This window comes from Canis lupus, chromosome 2 (genome assembly GCF_011100685.1).
Source record: "Canis lupus familiaris isolate Mischka breed German Shepherd chromosome 2, alternate assembly UU_Cfam_GSD_1.0, whole genome shotgun sequence".
NCBI classification, from domain to species: domain Eukaryota; kingdom Metazoa; phylum Chordata; class Mammalia; order Carnivora; family Canidae; genus Canis; species Canis lupus.
Window position 1 is genome coordinate 66,842,000 of NC_049223.1, and position 21,809 is coordinate 66,863,808.

General features: G+C 34.1%; 1 protein-coding gene across 2 annotated transcripts in view; it reads left to right on the forward strand.

Moving 5' to 3' along the window:
- ITFG1 (integrin alpha FG-GAP repeat containing 1) overlaps positions 1-21,809 on the forward strand; it is a 174,711-nt gene that overhangs the window by 82,128 nt on the left and 70,774 nt on the right. For both annotated transcript variants that reach the window (XM_038531136.1, XM_038531138.1), the window contains exons 7-8: positions 116-177; positions 12,902-12,989. In XM_038531136.1, the coding sequence (XP_038387064.1) occupies positions 116-177; positions 12,902-12,989 (150 nt within the window). The remainder of the gene's footprint in view (positions 1-115; positions 178-12,901; positions 12,990-21,809) is intronic.

The window sequence follows — 21,809 nt, forward strand, 5'->3', positions numbered from 1 at the left end:
AATATAATTTAAATTATGTTTAAGTTACAACTCTGTTAATTCTTACATAATACATTTCTTGTTTTAAATGTACACATTAGTAACAAAACTTACAATTCTCTTATTTTCCTTCTAGATTTATTCCTCACGACATTGTCTGCCTCTAGTACCTTCCAGTTTGAGATATGGGAAAATGTGGTAAGAAATCTCTTCTTTGAAGCATTTTTAAATGATGGCTTTCAGTAAAAGCACACAATTTTAGAAAATAAAATGAAGGTAATCACTTGGTCGGTTGGTTTCAACAATAAATAGAACAACTTTAAGAGCCTTTGGTTGCATTGCTGCATTCAAACTGCTGAATATTGCTGAAGGAAATGATTCATTCAGCATCAATTCCACTGCAGGTTTTTAGGCATGACTGCCAATTAAACCAATCAGTCTGCCCTAATGCGAATGTTAACAGGGCCCCTGCTAGGCTGTCAGCTGTTGAGAGAGGTTACTGTCATTTAATTTGTCAGCATGATGGTTTACTGAAGAAACCCCTTTTTAAAAAACTAATTTTTTCCTCCTTGCCTTCAGGCTTATATAAAAAAAGTAAGAACAACACACACTAAACTTATTGCCAACTTGACCAAGATTAAGGAGTCTTTCCCAATATATGTATTTTTTATATTTTTTATATATTTTTTTTAAATTTTATTTATTTATTCATGAGAGAGAGAAGAGAGGCAGAGACACAGGCAGAGGGAGAAGCAGGCTCCATGCAGGGAGCCTGATATGGGACTCGATCCCGGGTCTCCAGGATCACACCCCGGGCTGAAGGCAGGCGCCAAACCTGCTGAGCCACCCAGGCATCCCAATATATGTATTTTTTAATTGCAAGTTGAAGATTCCAAAATTGATGTCATTAAAAAAAAAAAAAAAATTGATGTCATGATTTTATTTTACTTTTAGCCTGATATAGATTATATGAAATATTAATTAATGAAGAATTAGACCACTCCAAATCTTAAAGTTGAATTTCAGGCTACATAATAGAGGATAGGATTTGAGGACAGGCCAAATTGGCCAACTGAGTGACATCCATCAAGCAATAGTCAGGTTTTAAATTTTACTTTCCTCATATGCAAAACAGGAATAAGAGTGCTTCATATAATGTTAGTGAAGATTGAATGAAATAATGTGTGTAAAGTGCCAAGCACACAGTAGACACTTAACAAATTTTAATTTTAGATCTCTTGATTTCCTATTTACTAATGATTATATTTTATTCAATCCAAATTAAACCTATAACATTTTTATATTTTTATTAAAATACAGATGAGAAATAAGCAGATCTTAAAAACTGTACCATAAAAGCTTGTGGAAGGAAATTCATAATCAGCCATGTCTTAAGGCATAGTCAGTGGTGTTGATCATGACTCAGATTTTTTCATAGAAAGAAACTAGGATGAATGGAGAAGCTATGTGTAGACAAGACCAGAGCTTCTATATGGGACTTCGACAGTAAGCAATTTTATCATTTTTTTTTTAACATGAGAAAAGGGAGAAAGGCTGTGAAACCAAAAAAATTTATTTTTGTTTACTTTTTTAAAAATATAATTATATTTGTTTTACTGATGATAGAAATATAATTGTTATATACATAATGATTACTGTAAATTATATCTCCCAATGCTGGGGGGCATTTGTTTTTAGGTGGCCTTGGAAACATACCTAAAGCGAATCTTGAGGTATTAGAAATGAGGAAATCAGTGATTTTGACTAAACTATCCATCTGGAGGATAAAAAGCCTATTGCACATAAATATAAGGTGTATATAAAATTATTAAGTACTTTTTAGTGTACGTTGTCTTCTTAGCCTGATTTTCTTTTTCCCTACATTAAATTATTATTCTTTTCATTAAAGTATAACCAGCAAAGTGTTATGTTAAATTCAGGTATATAATATAATGAATCAGCAGCTTTGTGCACTTCTAAGTACTCATCAGGATCCTTGTACTCTTAAGCCCCTTTATCTATTTCTCCCATCCCCTCACCATCTCCCTTCTGGCAAATATTAGTTTCTTCTGTATATTGAAGAGGCTATATCTTATTTGTCTCAATTCTCTTTGTGTATTTGTTCATTTTGTTTCTTAAATTCCACATATGAGTAAAATCATATGACGTTTGTCTTTCTCTGGCTTATTTCACTTAGCATTATACCCTCTAGAGTCATCCATGTCATTGCAAATGGTAATATCTCATTCATTTTTATGGCTGAGTACTTCCATTATGTATATATACACCACACATCTTCTTTATGAATGGACACTTGGTTTGCTTCCATATCTTGACTGTTTAAATAACGTTGCAATAAGCATAGGGTTTCATATATCTTTTCAAGTTAATAGTTCTGTTTTCTTTGGGTTGATATGGTGATTCTATTTTTAATAATTTGAGCAACTTCCATACTGTTTTCCACAGAGGCTGCACCAGTTGGCATTATAATCAACACAGAGGATTCCTTTTATTCCACATCCTTGCCACTTGTTATTTTTTATGTTTTTGATTTTAGCCATTCTGACAGGTATATAGTGGTATCTAATAGTTTTAATTTCTGTGATGGTTAGTAATGTTGAACATCTCTCCAAGTGTCTGTTGGCCATCTATGTCTTCTTTGGAAAAATGTTCATTCAGTCCCTCTGCCTATTTCTCAGTCAAATTATTTGTTCTTTTGGTGTTGAGTTATATAAATTATTTATATATTTTGGATATTAACCCTTTATTGGATATCATTTGCCAATAACTTCTCCCATTCTGTAGGTTGCATTTTGTTTTGCTGATGGTTTCCTTTACGGTGCAAAACTTTTTACTTTGGGAGAGTCTCAACAGTTTAATTTTGCTTTTGTCTCTCTTGTCTTTCTCTTGCTTTTTCTTTAGACATATTTAAAAAATGTTGCTACAGCCAATGTCAAAGCAATTACTGCCTATTTTCTTTTCAGGAGTTTTATGGTTTCTGATCTCACATTTAGGTCTTTAATCTATTTTGAGTTTATTCTTCTGTATAAGAAAGTGGTTCAGTTTCACTCTTTTGCTTGTAGCTGTCCAGTTTATACAATACCATTTGTTGAGGAAACTTTATCCCCTTGTATATTCTTGCCTTCTTTTTCAAAGATTAATTGACCATGTAAGTGTGGGTTTATTTCTGGACTGTATTCTGTCCCAATGATCTATATGACTATTTTTGTACCAGTATCTTACTGTTTTGATTGCTATAGCTTTGTACTATATCTTGAAATATACAGTTAAGATACCTCCAGCTTCTTTTTTCTTTCTCAAGATTGCTTTGGCTATTTGGGGTCTTTTGTGGTTCCATATGAATTTTAGGATTGTTCTAGTTCTGTGAAAAATGATGTTTGTATTTTGATAGACATTTCATTACATTGTTAGATTTCTTTGGGTAGAATGGACATTATGACAATATTGACTTTTCTGGTCCATGAGCACGGAATATCTTTCCATTTGTTTGTGTCACCATCAGATATTTTCATCAGCATTTTATAGTTTTTGGAGAGTCACTTACCTCCTTGGGTAAGTATATTCCTAGGCATTTTATTATTTTTGGTGCAGTTGTAATTGGGATTATTTTCTTAATTTCTCCTGCTGCTACTTCATTTTAGAATATAGAAATGCAACAGATTTCTGTATACTTCTTTTGTGTCCTGTGACTTTCATTTATCAGTTCTAGTAGTTTTTTGATATGTTTTTAGTAGTTTTTTCTTTCTATACATAGTATCATGTCATCTGCAAATTGAAAGTTTTTCTTCTTTCTTAACAGTGGATGCCTTTTATTTATTTTTCTTATTTTATTACTATGGCTAGGATTTCCAATACTATGTTAATAAAAGTGGTGAGTGGATACTCTTGCCTTATTCCTGATCTTAGAAAAAAAGCTCAGTGTTTCACCATTGCATATGATATTAGCTGTGGGTTTTTTTATATATGGCCTTTATTATGTTCCCTCTAAAACTATTTTGAAAAAAAAAAAAAACTATTTTGCTGAGAGTTTTTATCATGAACAGATGATGTGTGTATATTCTTAAATGCTCTTTAGGCATTTGCTGATATGATCACATGGTTTTTATCCTTTGTCTTGTTAATGTCATATTATCATACTGATTGATTTGCAAATATTGAACCACCCTTGTATCCCTGGAATAAATCCCTGCAGTCATGGTGGATGATTTCTTTTTATGTGTTATTGGTTCAGTTTGCTAATATTTTGTGGAGGATTTTCCATCTGTGTTCATCAGAGTTATTGTCCTGTAATTTTCATTTTTTGTAGTGTCTTTGTCTGGTTTTGGTATCAGGATAATGCTGTCTTCATAGAATGAATTGAGTGGCTTTCTTTACTCTTCTATTTTTAGAATAGTTTGAGAAGAATAGATATTAACTCTTAATGTTTGGTAGAATTCACTTGTAGAGCCATCTGATCCTGGACTTTTATTTGTTGGGAGTTTTTTTTTTTTTTTTTTTTTTTTTTTTAAATTTTTTTTTTTTTTTTTTTTTTTTTTATGATAGTCACAGAGAGAGAGTGAGAGGAAGAGACACAGGCAGAGGGAGAAGCAGGCTCCATGCACCGGGAGCCTGACGTGGGATTCGATCCTGGATCTCCAGGATCGTGCCCTGGGCCAAAGGCAGGCGCCAAACCGCTGCGCCACCCAGGGATCCCTGTTGGGAGTTTTTTAAATACTGATTAAATTTTACTACTAGTAATCAATCTAGTCAATTTTTCTATTCCCAATTCAGTTTTGGATGTTACAGGTTTCTAGGAATTTTTCCATTTGTTCTAGGTTGTCCAATTTATTGGCATATAATTTTTCATAATATTATCTTATAACCCTTTGTATTTTGTGGTATTGGTTGTTATTTCCCCTCTTTCATTTCTGATTTTGTTTTTGTTTGAGTCTTCTCGCTCTTTTTTTTCTTTCTGGTTTTGCTTTTTGGATGAGTCTGGATAAGGGTTTATCACTTTTTATTGATCTTTTAAAAGATCCAGCTTTTGAGTCTTTAATCTGTTCTTTTGTTTTTTAATCTCTATTTCTGATATTTCTGTTCTAATCTGTTGGGGGTTTTTTTCTTTCTACTAGTTTTGAGCTCTAGTTGTTCTTTTCTAGTTCCTTGAGGTACAAGGTTAGATTGTTTATTTGAGATTTTTGTATTGTTCCTTGAGGGTTCTCTTGCAATAAACTGCCCTCTTAAAACTGCTTTTGCAAACATCCCAAAGATTCTGGATAATTTTTTTTCATGTTCATTTGTCTACACATATTTTTTCTTTTCACTTTGTTTTCTTCCTTGACCCATTCATTGTTTAATGACATGTTATTTAGCCTCCATATATTTGTGTCCTTTCTAGATTCTTTCCTATGATTTATTTATAGTTTCATACTGTTATGGTCAGAAGAGATACATGATATGACTTCAGTCAATTTGAATTTATTGAGACTTGTTTAATATAGACCCAATATGTGATCTAATCTATACAGTGTTCCATGTGCTCTTGAAAAGAATGAGTATTCCACTGCTTTTGGGTAAATTGTTCTGAGTATATCTGGTTCAATATGTCATTCAAAGCTATTATTTCTTTGTTGATTTTCTGAATGATCTATCCATTGATGGAAGCGGAGTATTAAAGCTTTCTATTATTGTATTCCTATTGATTTTTCCTTTATGTCTGTTAATATTTGCTTTACATATTTAGATGCTACCCTATTAGTTGCATAAATATTTACAATTGTTGGATTGTTTCCTTTATCTTTATGTAGTATTCTTCTTTGTCTCTTGTTACTGTCTTTGTTTTAATGTCTTTTATTGGATATAAATATTGATTGCTACCTCAACTTTTCATTTGAATTTGCATGGTAAATGTTTTTCTGTCCCTTCACTTTCCGTCTCACGTGTTTTTAGGTCTGAAATGAATCCTGTAGGCAACATATAATAGATGCATCTTCCCTTTCTATCCATTCTGTCACCTTTTGTCTTTTAGTTGAAGTATTTAGTTGGTCCATTTACAATTACATTCAGTGTAATTATTGATAGATATGTACTTATTATCATTAAGTTACTTGTTTTATGGTTGTTTTTCTTCTCTGTTTTCTTCTTTTGTTGTCATCCCTTTTGGTTTGATGGGTTTTTTTTTCTTTTAGTGATACGCTTAGATTAATTCCTCTTTATTTTTTGTGTATGTTACAAATTTTTGATGACATGGCTACCATTAAGTTCATATATAACATCCTATGCATGCAGTAATCTGCATTAAGTTGATGGTCTCTTAAGTTTGAACCCATTCTAAAAACATTAAATTTTTACTCTCCCCCCCGACATGTTTTCTGTATATGATGTCATATTATATCCTTTTATTTTATGAATCCCTTGACTGATTTTTATAGATATAATTGATTTTAGTGGTTTTTTTTCCTTTAGCCTTTGAACTGGTGTTATAAGTGATTAATCTACTGCTTTTATTATGTTTGTATTTACCTGTGAAATCTTTTACTCTCATAATGTTCTTACTCCTAATTATTGCCTTTTCTCTCCACTCATAGAATTCCCTTTTAACATTTATTGAAAGGCTGGATTAGTGATCATAAACTCCCTTTAACTTGTCTGTGAGAAACTTAATCTCTCCTTGTCTTCTGAATAATAACTTTGTTGAGTAGAATATTCTTGGTTGCAGTTTTTCGTTTCAGTACTTTGAATATATTATTCTGCCCCCTTCTAACCTGCAAACTTTCTGCTGAAAAAATCAGCTGATAGCCTTATGTGGTTTTCCTTGAATGTAACTGTTGTTTTTGTTTGTTTTTAATCTCTCTCGCTGCTTTTAAAATTCTCTCTTTATCATTACTTTTTGCCATTTTAATTATGTGTCTTGGTGTGGACCTCCTTGGGTTGATTTTGTTTGGGATTCTCTGGGCCTGCTGAATCTGGATGTCTGTTTTCTTCCCTGAATTAAGGATGTTGTCAGCTGTTATTTTTTCAAATAAATTTTCTGCCCCTTTGTCTCTCCTCCTTCTGGGATCCCTATAATGCAGATGTTATTATGCTTGATGATGTCACTGACTTCCCTAAGTCTATTCTAATTTTTCTTATTTTTTTCCTCTTTGTTGTACAATTTGGTTGCTTCTATTATCTATCTTCCAGGTTGCTAGTCTCTTCTTCTCCCTCTTCTAATCTACTGATTCCCTTTAGGGCTTTTTAAATTTGTTACTGAGTTCTTCCTTTCTTATAGGTGTCTTTTTATATTTTCAATCTCTTATCTCACTGAGATTCTACTCTCTTTTCTCAAGTCCAATAAGTATCTTTGTGGTCATTACTTTGAATTCTTCATACATACTGCTTATCTCTATTTCATTTAATTATTTTGCTGTGGTTTTGTTTTGTTCTTTCATTTGAAAAATATTCCTCTGTTTTCTCAGTTTGTATAACTCTATGTTATATATTAGGAAAGTTGGGTATGTCTTTTGATCTTTCAGGAGTGGCAGCCGGCTGAATTAAACCTAGTAAAGCAATGTAGTAGAAAAATTGTCAAGAAGAGACTAGACTTTGATTTTATCATTTTCATTATTGTTGTCTTTAAAGAAAGTTAATAAGTTGACTGTTGGACAGTGGAGACTAGTGGTTGTTCTTACTGTAAAACACTGAATGAGTAAGGTCCCCATGTTAACATTAATAAATCACTGGTACAAATTAAGGGAAATGTAGACTCAATATCAATTAGTTTAGGTTTTATAAAACATCAAAGTGTAGGTTTTGTAAAATGGATGAGTATTTTCAGGTAGAGATTAGGCAGACAATTTGTAGTATTCACTATCGGCCAAAAAAAAAAAAAAAAAAAAAACCAACCTTGAAATCATATTACATAGAAGAACTAGAACTTCAGCAAATCTTGTTAGAATGTCAGTGTGCACAAAGTCCCAGATAGGTGCTCTAGGAAGCATGAAATTTAAAGGAGCTTATAAGTCAAAAGGGGTAAGATGGGAGTATGGGCAACTCTGGCTGGTTTGATGAGATATAAAAACCTCATGCTGCAGGTAGCTCAAAGACAGAGTAGTTGCTTCCATTTGATCCACCCAAGATCATCAGGGAAGACTTTAAGAAAAATATGGTATTTAAAACGGCCAGTACAAGTGAGCAGGATGTTCACTTGTACAAGTGATAGGAGGTTCCTACCTAGTGATAGGAAGTGACAAAAAAGAGAGAGATGGGCAAGGGAGGGCACAGGAAACCCAGGACATATTCAGTGTGTAAAATGTGGCTGGTTTGGGCCAGAACATGAGAAGATACTGGAAGGTAAGATTATAAGAATTAGTTCAGATAAGATCAGCAGAAGCTTTCACTTCTAAACTAATTTGATCTTTTAAGCTTTAAAACAATTTAGGACTGAAGGTGAGATGAACAAGAGCTTTCATTATTGCAGTTATCTTGCTATCAGATAAGTTTGCATGGAAGATCTGGAGATGGGGAGATCACTTAGGTGGAATTTACTATAACCTGGTAAAAAGGTGAATGATTCATTTGGGAAAGGCCTAGAAGGGACAAATGTGATAAGAAAGAAAGACCATTATTGCAAGTTTAGCTTGTGTTTTCTACTAATGACCAGTAAGAGAAAAGACAAATGAAATATCTAATTTGAGACAGGAAAAAACTTATTTTAGCTAAGAAACATATCAAGGAGATGGTTAGAAATATAAGACTTAGGGGCACCTGAGTGGCTCAGTCGGTTAAGCAGCTGCCTTTGGCTTAGGTCATGATTCCAGAGTCCTGGGATGGAGCTCCACATCGGGCTCCCTGCACAGCAGGGAGTCCGCATCTCCCTCTGCCCCTTCTCTCTGCTCCTATACGTTCTCTGTCTCTGTCTCTGTCTCTCTCTCTCTCTCTCTCTCTCTCTCAAATAAATAAAATCTTTAAAAATGGGATGCCTGGGTGGCTTAGCGGTTGGGCATCTGCCTTTAGCTCGGGGTGTGGTCCTGGGGTCCTGAGATCGAGTCCCACATCGGGTTCCCTGCATGGAGCCTGCTTCTCTCTCTGCCTGTGTCTCTGCCTCTCTTTCTTTCTGTGTCTCTCATGAATGAATGAATGAATGAATAAATAAAATAAAATAAAATCTTTTAAAAAAAAACTTTGAAAAAGAATAAAAAAGGAAGAAATGTAATGCTAGAACTCAGAGAAGAGACTAGGTAAGTGTCACAAAGGGGAACAACTAGGACAAGAATGGCAAAGTCATTGGACTTTACCTACCACCCTTTATGTCAGAAATTTTTCATCTTGGCACTATTACCATTTGGGTCCAGATAATTCTTTATTGTAGAGTTCTGTCCTGTGTCCTATAGGTTGTTGATCAGTATCTCTGACTTTTACTCACTTAGATGCTAGTGCCTGACTCAATTGTGACAATCATATAGGTCTCCAGTCATTGTCCCATATCCCCTGGAGAACAAAATCACCCCTGTTGAGAATCATTGCTTTATATGAATAAAGATGTAGACACAAAACAGCTATCAGCTATTGCTTCTTTATCATTTTTTTCATACATTATAAATATGACAGTTTTAACATTAAATATTAAAACATACAGACTGGGGACACCTGGCTCAGTTGGTTAAGCATCCAACTCTTGATTTCAGCTCAGGTCACAGTCTCAGGATTGTGAGATTGAGCCCCACATTAGGCTCCACACTGGGCATGGAGCCTTAAGATTTTCTCTCCCTCTACCCTCCCCTTTGGTGCACTCACGCTCTCTCTCTCTCTCTCTCTTTCTCTAAAAAAAAATAACAGCCAACAAAAAAACATGCAGGCCAGAGTATAGGTAGTCATCTACAGAGAGGTACTTGTTAAAACATTGCATTTGTGGTTGAAACTAAAGCAGAAAATGGCAGGTTTTTTCCCTCTGTCAATGGCAGTGGGTTAGCTATTTCAGTGGTAGGTGGTAGTTTTGGTAACAGAAATACTGATATTACTATTAGTGTTCCTACTAGCAATAATAGTTAATGTTAACTAAGTGATACTATGTACATATATTCTACTAAGCACTTTATATGGATTATTTCACTAATCCTCACAGAAATTTTGTAAAAATACATTTTCAAGATAAGTAAACAGATGCTTAGATTAGAACTAACATATTCAGGGGATCCCTGGGTGGCTCAGCGGTATAGCGCCTGCCTTTGGCCCAGGGTGTGATCCTGGAGTCCCGGGATCAAGTCATATGTCAGGATCCTTGCATGGAGCCTGCTTCTCCCTCTGCCTGTGTCTCTGCCTCTCTGTGTGTGTGTGTGTGTGTCTCTTGTGAGTAAATAAATAAAATCTTTAAAAATAATAAAAAAATAAAAAATAAAGATGGGAAAGAACTAACATACATATCTGAACACCAGTAAACAGTGGAGCTAAAAGTTGAACTAGGAAATCTGTCTCTAAAATTTCTACCTTTAAGTCATTCATTGTACAATCATTTCAGAAACCAGATAGGCAAAAGGAAAGACAAAAGACATAACTGCAGCAGAACCACTAGTAACTTAGCTCAGCTTTGGTTTGCAGGGATACAGTGAAAGCCAGTAAGAACAGCATGGTAAAGAATGGGACAGAATGCCTTGTATTAGTGTCAGATAGCCCATGAAAAAAGTACTTGCAGCTCATAAGCGCAGGACTGCCATTATAAATATACCATGTAAGTGCCTGATAACTTCACATTTTGAAGAATACTTTCTAATCTATCATTGCATCGATCCTTTCTAGAACCCTCAAGTAGGCGGTACATTTATCCCTTACTAACAGTTAAGAACTAGGACCCAGAACAGTAATGTTCCAAAGCAGTACAACTTGCCAATGAAAGCAAGACTAGAATCCCTGTCATCTAATTCTATGTCTAGTGCTTTCTACCAGACTATTCTACTCTCTCAATATTAAAAGTCTTGATGCTGTACTTGTATTTTCTACATTAAACAAGTACATAGAAGTTTCATGTTTGAAAATAAGTGTACTTATATATCATGTTAAAATGTGTTACCTCATAAACATATTGATGAAGTTTGTTGAATCATTTTTATTACATATGTAAATGACACTAATTTGAATGGAGATTGAATTATATATAGTGTTTTACTACCAAATGGGAGTAGAGAACAAATAATAATAATAAAGGGAAGTTAAATTTGATAAGGTATTGTCTTTCCCCCATTATGTTGTTTGTAGAATGTATTCTGCATATTCTCACCATAGCAAAAATATATTCTCTTTCTCCAGTGGTTGGAAGGAAGTATTGCTTTCCTTCTATTGGGGTTCAGAATTTATATGACATCTTGGACATGGGAGGCCATCACCTGGAAAGTACTCAGTGTTTCTTGATGGAGATACATCATGAGGTTATATCCAGAAATATTTCTAGATATATTTATTAAGTTTAACAGAACTTCATTGGGGTAATTTGTTCACATGAATCAGTATAATGGGTTGATACTCCACTTTAGTACATAAAGCTGATGTATTTTAGAAGAGATTTTTCTCCATTCATTCTAGAACCATTATGTCCACTGTACACCCAATGCTATGATCTTTCTAAAATGCAAAAGCATTTGACACTCTAGTCAGAAATTTGGCACCTTTGATATATCTATAATGTAATTTCAGGTACTCACACTGGAGGGGATTCATAAGGTTTAAGATACTATGTAAATAAGATTTCTATAGAAAGATCATTCAAAAAGCATATCAGATACTTTAATAATTGTAGGGGAAACATGTTTCTGAATGTAGATAATGGAGTGTTAAAATGTTTGGAAAATTGCCCATCACAAAACAAATCTTACCCACTTACTCATTTTCCAAGCACTTGGTCTTCATGTTTTCAAGGCAGCAGTGCCTTTCTATGTAAATATCAGAAGGGATTTGTTCACATGAAATTAAGAAATTAACATGCAAATCTGAATATCCTTAGGGGAAAAAATTAATTTTAAAAATATTTTTCAAATAGATAGATATCTGTATAAAGTATGTCATAATCAGGGTCAGTATGTCAAATAGTGAATAGAGATGTCAGTGATAAGAGAGCTCTGTATAGAACTAAGTGCTCCAAATCCCAAATTCAGTGTGTTGGTTGATTTTTCTGGTGTCATAGTATAAAATTATAGAAAGGAAATAATAATTTAAAGAAATGCATATTTTTATAAGTAAGATGTGTACCTCCATTTTGGAAAGAGTAATTGAAATAAAGGATCTCTCATGGATTTTTGTTCTTATTTATTAGCTTAGCCACCTCTCATTAATGCCAGTTGTCTTCTTTGCTCCCTTTTCTCAATGATACTTCAACTTGAGTTGCTAAGAAATTGGCTCTTTAAGGAAGAGTGGAATTCTTATCTCATTTGAATCTTAACTTTTTTCTTAATTATGCCCAACAGAGGTCTTCTTTCTTTGAAATCTGTAAGATATAGTATCTTTGCCACTTACTTGTACCATTTATATATATTACGTTCAGAAATTCTATTTTCCTGACATATCTTATGTCCCAACTGGACTATAAGCTCCCTCAAGGTATATAGTCTTTATATTTCCAAATATAAAGAATATACCAAATATACTACCATTTTCATGGTACTTGAAAGTAGAAGACACTCATTATGCCTGAAATTATAATGAAGATTAAGTAAATGATATAAAACTAGAAGGGACACCAAGGAAAGCACTCCAGGCAATCTTTATCAACTTAGAGCTTAGAGCTTCTTTTTTTTTTTTTGTGATAAAGGTATTATAAGAAAGTGGAATAATTTTTGTGCAGTAAAACAAAAGCCTTAAATTATTTATTTCCCTGCTTCAGTTTAAATGCTTTCTTACACACTTGACAAATGAATGGTTTATGATAGTCTAACCCAAAATTTTCTGCCATTAACAGGATGGAAATTTCTCCGTCAATACTATAACTATATTTGAAAAACCTCAAAATATGATGGTGGTTGGACAGTCAGCATTTGCAGATTTTGGTAAGATTCTTTTCATCTTTCAAATTCTACCCCTGTCTCTAACCTAGTCATCTTAATTTCCTCTACTTGAATATAATTTTATTATCTTCAGAACTATTAAAGATTTAAAAGATGCCTTTCCTAATATTATATGTGGTAAGCGGTCAGCTCCTTAATACCAGGAGCAATTTATGACATTTATGTTTAAAGTATAATTAGAACTTAAAAGATTCCTGTTTGCAGGAGTAACATGCAAAACAAGGAAGTCTATTGAGGCTTTTCTAGAGAATACCAAGTAGTTGTGAAGTCTTCATATACATCTAGATTATGGAACCAAAAAGAAAAATTGGAATTAACCTGACCTCTTGAAACTTCAATACTAAGAACATTTTTTTATTTACCTCTTAATCCCAAAGAGCAGTAAAGTAACATCAAGGAATTTGCCACATGAGGACACATGAATCTGTTTGCCATAAAATTCCATACTATAAGTCAAGTTCACATTGGTTAGGAACTTCCAAAACATGTATGGCTCTTTCACCATTTTTCAATTATTATTAAAAAGGATTTTGGTATTAGATGGGAAGGTAGTCTAGATGACCAACACTGAAGAGTTTAAAGTTCACTCCCCTCCTACTTTTTCTTCATTCGGCCAATAAACACCTCAGCCTGTTCCTCAGAATTCAGATGACATGTCACCATGTTCAGAGGCCTGTTTCCTCATCCATAAAATGACAGTGTTGATCATATGCACCTCACAAGACTACAGTGAATGACAGAATGTGAGTAAAGCACAGTGTTGGGCACAGAGTAAGATCACAAGAAATATGAATCTTTTCATCAGACTTAACTGGCTTTATTGTTATCACTGCTCTTTGCTCAGTTGACTGAATCAAAATCAACCCATCATTCAGTGTCATAGAGATAAAATAAATCCTAAGGCATCTAAAGCAGGTTTAATAGTGTTATTTGTTGGAAACATCCACATACATCTCTGTGTTGTACTGTATTTTAGTTTCATTATGTTGAATGTTACTTTGATTTTGAGCAGATTTCTGGTGTCTTTAATAAATAAATAAGTATAGAATATATGAAAATATTCCTTTTAATTTGCTGACTGACATAATTAGCTGGATTAATGACAAATCCTTTTATAAGTCTCTCTCTAGAAAAAAAAGTATATATGCATTATGTAATGCTCAGAGGGCACATATACCTCTCCTAACCTCTGGTTAAGAACCTCGAAATTGAAGTTACTTGTCTTATAATTGTGGTTTGTATGATAAAGTGCCTTGTTTTTAACAAAATTGTTAAAGTCCATGTATTTTTAGTTGGGTATTATCAAAAAACAAGACTGCTAATGAGTCCAAAAAAGCAGATGACATTTAATAAGGTTTTGAATATTAATATATACAAAATGCACATTTTCTATACATTTGTTTTTTTGGGTTTTTTTTGTAAATTTATTTTTTATTGGTGTTCAATTTGCCAACATATAGAATAACACCCAGTGCTCATCCCATCAAGTGTCCCCCTCAGTGCCCATCACGCAGTCACCCCCCCCGCCCACCTCCCCTTCCCCCCCCCTCAGTTTGTTTCCCAGAGTTAGGAGTCTCTCATGTTCTATCTCCCTTTCTGATGTTTCCCACTCGTTTTTTCTCCTTTCCCCTTTATTCCCTGTCACTATTTTTTATATTCCCCAAATGAATGAGACCATATAATGTTTGTCCTCCAATTGACTTATTTCACTTAGCATAATACCCTCCAGTTCCATCCACGTTGAAGCAAATGGTGGGTATTTGTCGTTTCTAATGGCTGAGTAATATTCCATTGTATACATAAACCACATCTTCTTTATCCATTCATCTTTCGATGGACACCAAGACTCCTTCCACAGTTTGGCTATTGTGGACATTGCTGCTATAAACATCGGGGTGCAGGTGTCCCGGCGTTTCATTGCATCTGAATCTTTGGGGTAAATCCCCAACAGTGCAATTGCTGGGTCGTAGGGCAGGTCTATTTTTAACTCTTTGAGGAACCTCCACACAGTGTTCCAGAGTGGCTGCACCAGTTCACATTCCGACCAACAGTGCAGGAGGGTTCCCCTTTCTCCACATCGTCTCCAACATTTGTGGTTTCCTGCCTTGTTAATTTTCCCCATTCTCACTGGTGTGAGGTGGTAACTCATTATATTTCTATACACTTGAATACATCTGTGAATTGCATCCTATCCTTCACCCTCAACTCCCCTTCCCTACACACAGCACACATACACACTGTTAGAACCAAGTCAGGAGAAGGGACTGACAGCCAGGAAGTCAGCATGATTTCAGAAATTCGCTATTTACCAAATGGGTAAAATTGGGTTTTTGTGTTGTTTTTTTTTTTTTTAAAAAGCACATGCTTGAATAAATAGAACTTACGGGAAGAATCTTGTACCAGAAAGGAGGGTTTAAATGGCCCCCAGCTCACTTAAATTGCCTAGGAACAGAAGTTGCTTTACAGCTATGATGAAATATTTAGCTGCTAACATAAAATATTTTATTACAGATTTTTAAAAATCTACTTCAAATTTAGGCTATTCTAGTTATAGCCAAAGGGAGGTAGGTAGGATGGTTGAAAATCTCACACATCAGGAGCCTTTACCAAAAAAGCAGCAGAATAATTATCCAAGCTAAATATAATTATGTTACTTATTTCTTTAATAAGACAAAGAAATACTCTTTGAGAAATCAGCTAAATAAAACTCCATGGAATATTATACAGCCAATGAAAATGATAGAAGAAAAGAGCAGAACAATATGTTACACAATGTAACATCTAAAAAACAATATGTTACACAATGTAATCATCTAAAAAACAGATTAGAAAAAAATAGATGAAACTGATAATGATGGTTATGTGAAAGCAGGTTATCATATTATTCCATGTTCCTCAGATTTTCTGTTATGTGGTTAGATTAATATATTGATTTAATAATGAAATAGTAAATTATGGAAGCGTAATAGTGAGCAAGAAAGAAAAAAAGTATGTACCTAAAGTGTCATTAGATTTTTTTGGCATAGTACTTCTAACTTCGTATATAATTGAACCTATCCTCTGAGTTGAGTGAACAACTTCTTTAGAGAACATAATGTACTTTAAGAAGATCTTTAACTCCTACAGATAAAATGCAAAAGTTAGACCTGTCATGTTTTAAGTATTGTACTGAATGCCATGTAAGAAAGCACAGATTTTTAAGGTAAGATCCTTCCCTTTAAGAATTGTATAGTCTAATGGGGAAAACAAAAGCGCAAAATTTGTAAAAAGCACAAGAATAAAGAAACAACTGCCACAATATAAGAGAAACTAGGCTGTATTTCACTATTAATTATGGAACTAATGCCATAGACATGATGCAAAGTATTGTGCCAAGTTGAATCACTTTAGGCCGTGAAAGGGTAGGAAGGCTCACAGAAGAGGTGAGTATTGGACTAGACTTTGAAACAACTCTGAAAAAAAAAAAAAGAAAGAAACAACTCTGAGGTTTGGCTTTTTTGTTTTTTTTTTTTAATTTTTTTTTATTTATTTATGATAGTCATACAGAGAGAGAGAGAGAGAGAGAGAGGCAGAGACACAGGCAGAGGGAGAAGCAGGCTCCATGCACAGGGAGCCCGGCGTGGGATTCGATCCCGGGTCTCCAAGATCGCGCCCTGGGCCAAAGACAGGCGCCAAACCACTGCGCCACCCAGGGATCCCTGAGGTTTGGTTTAAAATATGTAGAGGTGGGCAGCCCCGGTGGCTCAGCGGTTTAGCGCTGCCTTTAGCCCAGGGTGTGATCCTGGAGACCTGGGATTGAGTCCCACGTTAGGCTCCCTGCATGGAGCCTGTGCCTGTGTCTCTGCCTCTCTCTCTCTCTGTGTCTCTCATGAATAAATAAATAAAATCTTTTTTAAAAAATATGTAGAGGTATGAAAACAGGGTGTAATTAGTGACTAGTGAATAAACCACTTAAGGCTTGAATAGAGTTTCTGTAAAAATATAAAAACATACAAAAATCAGCTGGAACACACTGGATTACCAAATTATAGCAGATAAGCAAATGTTAATTTTATTCTCTGAAAGCAATGGGAAGACAGAACAATTTTGAACATCTTTTTGTTAATACCTTCTTAAATTAACTTCAGAAAGTAAAAATCTTCTGGTCTGGTAGGATATGCAGAAGATATTGCTTCTTGGACATGGAATAGGAATTCAGAGGAAAATTATTAGAATCTCTGATACGCCTGAGATTTTTATATCAAAAGAGAAGCAGATTTAAAGTTTTAAAAAGTACTGGATTTTCTAGAGATAGAAACTAGTCAGGAGATAGGGCAGGTCATGAAGAGGTAAAAGCATGTGCTAACTACATCAATAAATGGGAGGGACAAGTGTGAGAAACATTGCAAAGAAAGAATCAGTAAATTTAGTCATTGATTTGACATTAGAGAGGTTAAAAAAAAAAGCCTCTGAGTGACTAAAAGAATTATTTTCTCTACCATGCTTCATAGAGATAGGTAATTAGAAGAGAAAGCTTGTTTGAATACTTTAGAGATACTTCAGAGTCATCACATTAATTATACTAGTAAGACAACAAAGCTGGAACATTCCTGAAACATTTAGGAAGCCTAGCTTCAGGAATAAAGCAAAACAAGCTTAAAAATCCTCCAGGGATCCCTGGGTGGTGCAGCGGTTTAGCGCCTGCCTTTGGCCCAGGGCGTGATCCTGGAGACCCGGGATCGAATCCCACATCGGGCTCCCAGTGCATGGAGCCTGCTTCTCCCTCTGCCTGTGTCTCTGCCTCTCTCTCTCTCTCTGTGTGACTATCATAAATAAATAAAAATTCTAGAAAAAAAAAAAAAATCCTCCAAAAGCTAAGATGTCAAGACCCAAATGAGACCTCCAAGGAAGAGAGTATAAATAGCTTGACAGAAAAATAAGATAAAAAGGGCCAAAAGGTGGTTCAAAGCCACTGACAATATTATGACAAGAAAAAGCGTTTGCATTTACAGGTTAAAAGGGCACTAGTGACCCAAAAGATATAATTTGCAGAACTCTTTAGCAATCTCTGAGCCTTAGAAATCAACTCATAAATAGTGGCTGCTACTGGTTACTGTCAGATGAGGTGCTTAGATCTCCAACCCATAGATGCCTCCAGTGGTTAAGCAGTCATCTTCTGGAAAACACATTTTGTGTCTTATACTGTATAATTCTTGTAAACTGTATTTTAGGTCAAAATACCATATTCTAGAATTTCTACAGATAAGGTGGTATCTCTCTATTAAATTACATAGGACAAAAAGTCAAGAAAAATAAGGTACTTTTTACCTATCAAAAAGTATTATAACCAAAAAAAAAAAAAAAAAGTATTATGACCAGACTTAAAGAAAAAACATTAATTTTGTATACAATAACAGATGTAGTAGAAATTAATAAAGAGCCACAAAACTAAAAGTTAAATTGAAAGCTTTAATAGAGTGTTAGCATTTTCTATAGCTTGAATCATTTTAAATCTAATAATACATAAATTTATGTATCTAAACCTGATGCTATATCATATATATCAGATTATCATAAGGAGATGACACTTTATTCTTGAAGCGAAGGAAAAATGCCTAGCATGTTAGTGAAGCCTGGGAATTGTCAGTCAGGTCATCTAAATAATTTTATAAGAAATAAAGAGGCTGATGAAAATATAAAACTTGATCATCCTTCAAAGTTATTAACATAGGTGGTGTCACTGATGGTTGAGACCCCGTCATGTTCAATTGAGTATCCCCATTGCCTAACCCAGTAAATAATCAATCATGTCTTTTAAAGTGAAGGAGAAAAAAGGGGAAACCACCAAATCAAATTATTTTATGAAGTCTATATGCTACTTGGAAAAAATTTAGATTTTAATTCCAAATTAAATTCTACCATAGTAGAACTGAAATGCTTAGTTCAAGATAACATGGTATTTATACTTTCTCTTGTTTCACAATTAGGTATACTCAATAACAGTCTGTCAAATTAAAAGTTTCTTGTTAGTCCTTTATCTTGTAATAAAAGTAAATCAGATGAGCCATGTTCAGAAATTTGAATTTCATATTTAGCCTGAATGCTAATGGAGAATTGAATGTTCATATTATCTTTTATAAAAAATATTTGGAATTCAAATGCCTTCAAATAGACAGATGACAATTATTATTACAAGAGAGACTGGATAGGGAAAAGTTTTGGGTGTTATGTTTTCTAGGCTTGGTCTCATTATGAGTCATTTAAAGCTATCTTTTGTTCCAAAGACTTAATAGTAGAGTTTATTTGTTTCTTATACTTGGAAATTGGCTGCTCTTTTAAGTAGCTTTATTTGTATTTTCATCAAGAAGGTGACACTGACAATTGAATTCAGAGAAATGTTTCAGGTTTCAGAAACTCTCTCTTAAATATACTACCATAGCACCTTCGTCACCAGTGAAAATTATTAAGTAGATACAAATATAGAATACTTTAATATATGGAGTATGGACAAATTAGATATAATTCCTGGATTCAAGGAATTTGAAACATATAATACTTGTACTTCTTTGAATTTTATGATATAGACATTTTAGTTCAAATAGTTTATTCTTTAAAATTATATGGTAATTAGCTGTTCCATTCAATTTTCTTCCTCTTTTATGCTGAAAGATGTACAAGATGTTAATCTATTCAAAAAATATTTTTTAAAAAAATATTTTTTTGAGTGCCTTCTATTTGGACTGCTCTATCCTAGCTGCCTGGCATATACACAAGTGAAGGATACACGAACCCTGCTCTGATGTTTAAATTCAATTGAGGGGGGAAAAGATAATTAAATTACTAAGGCATTTTTAGAAAGTAGTAAGAGCTTTATGAAAATAAAGTACTGTAATGGGGGTAAGAAGGGCTATTTTCCATAGCTGATTGGAGATCATATTTAACCCAAGACTTGAATGAAGTCACAAGAGGTCTTTGGAAAGTGTTCCATGTAAAGATAACACCTAAGTGAATGTTGAAAGGAACAAAAAGAAGACTGGCACTTGACCAGGTCTTTGGAGCCTTGAGGACCTAGATAGGTAAAGAGTTTAGATTTAATTCTAGGTGTAATTGAAAGCTTCAAGGTGACTTGTTAAGAGGATATGCAGTTAACCAGGCAAAAGAATAACCAAAGCAATCATAGAAGATAAGAGAAGCGGTCATATTTAGATATGGGAGACAAAGTTGATGGGACTTGCTAATGGATTGGATGTTAGAAGGAAGAGAAGAAGAAAGGATGACTTCTAGGTTTGGGACTTGAATAACTGTCTGGATGATGACACCATTCACTGAGATAGAACTATATTCTAACCACACTGGCCTCTGTGTTCCTCAAACAGGCCAGGCATAGATAGTTTCCGCTGAGGGCTGCTCCTGCCTTTGTTCATTCCTTTCTGTAGAATGCTCTTCCTCCAGCTATTTCTCATGAGTCATTCCCTAATAACCTTCTAGTCTTGCTAAAATATTGCCCTATCCAGGAGACCTTCCCTGATCACTCCATGTAAGTTCTACCCCCTCCCCTGCAGCACGCTTATCTTCTTTCCCTCTTTATTTTACTCCATGGCATTTATTCACTATCTGACATACTGTGCATTTTACTCATATACTCTCACTAGAATATAGTCCATTGATGTGTTTTGTTCACTACTATATTTCATGCCTGGAGCAGTGCCAGTCACATTGTGAATAATCAATAATTTAATTAAATGAAAATATATTCTAATTTATTTAACTAATTGCTTTTTAAGAATTGAACCCAAATTTCAGCTAGGTCTTAAGTATCTTTAACCATAATCCTACTAAACAGAACTTCTAAGTGTCACTTATATGATGAGGACTGATCTAACTTACTTTTGCTCATTTTGATTAAAGTTAAGTGCTTCAACTAAAATGTGTTCTGAATCTCTAAAATAGATGGGTGCTGATTCTAGGATACATTCTGGGTCCTTATAAATTTTTATTCTTAATCCTCATATGTCTGTTTTTCTAATTCCTGAATTCTGACAATATATATTATCTGTAGTATTTATTTTATTTAACATTGGAACAAACTACAGTATTTGTATAGCTTCTCAATATTTTGGGGGTCTTTCTAGTGCCAATTTATTCGGACATGATCAAAGTAAAATCAGCTAATTTAAACAGTTTTCTCTCTAACCTGCTAGACCTTTGTTTCCCTCCACTTGACCTGCCCCTACCCCACTAAAGACAATATTGTTATAAATTTTTGGTAAAACTGAAATATATCATATGCACACATTGCCATGTGGAACATAAAGTAATTAGATGTTCTTAGAATATTCTGAGTCCAGTTTGTTCCATTCCATGTCACTGTGGCAATTGCACTGCAGTGGTTGCCATAGCAAAAGCGATTACTCTCCGAGTTTCTACTTTCTAGCAAAGACTGAGGCATCTATCTTGGTGAGTCATGGATGCCAGATGTGATTCTGATAAAATATTTTGAATGCTTTTTGATTGGAAATGGTAATTTATACACAAATTATAAAATTGTTGCTTCAGAGTCCTGATTTTATACATACTCAGCATTTAAAGCAGCATTAAAGCTGTATTCATTTCTTCTAAGATATACAAGCATGAGGAAAAATTAGGACCCTAAATTCCTGGAGCCATATGTACAAGTTTGTATATATATTAGATTCTTGCCTTTCTAGGTAAGAGTTCTGTTTTGTTCTGATTTTGTTGTTGTTGTTGTTGTTGTTGTTTTTTAGTAAAGTTATACCTCTGATGATCTATAGTCTCAAAACTACACTGTTCCTTTTTTTTTTT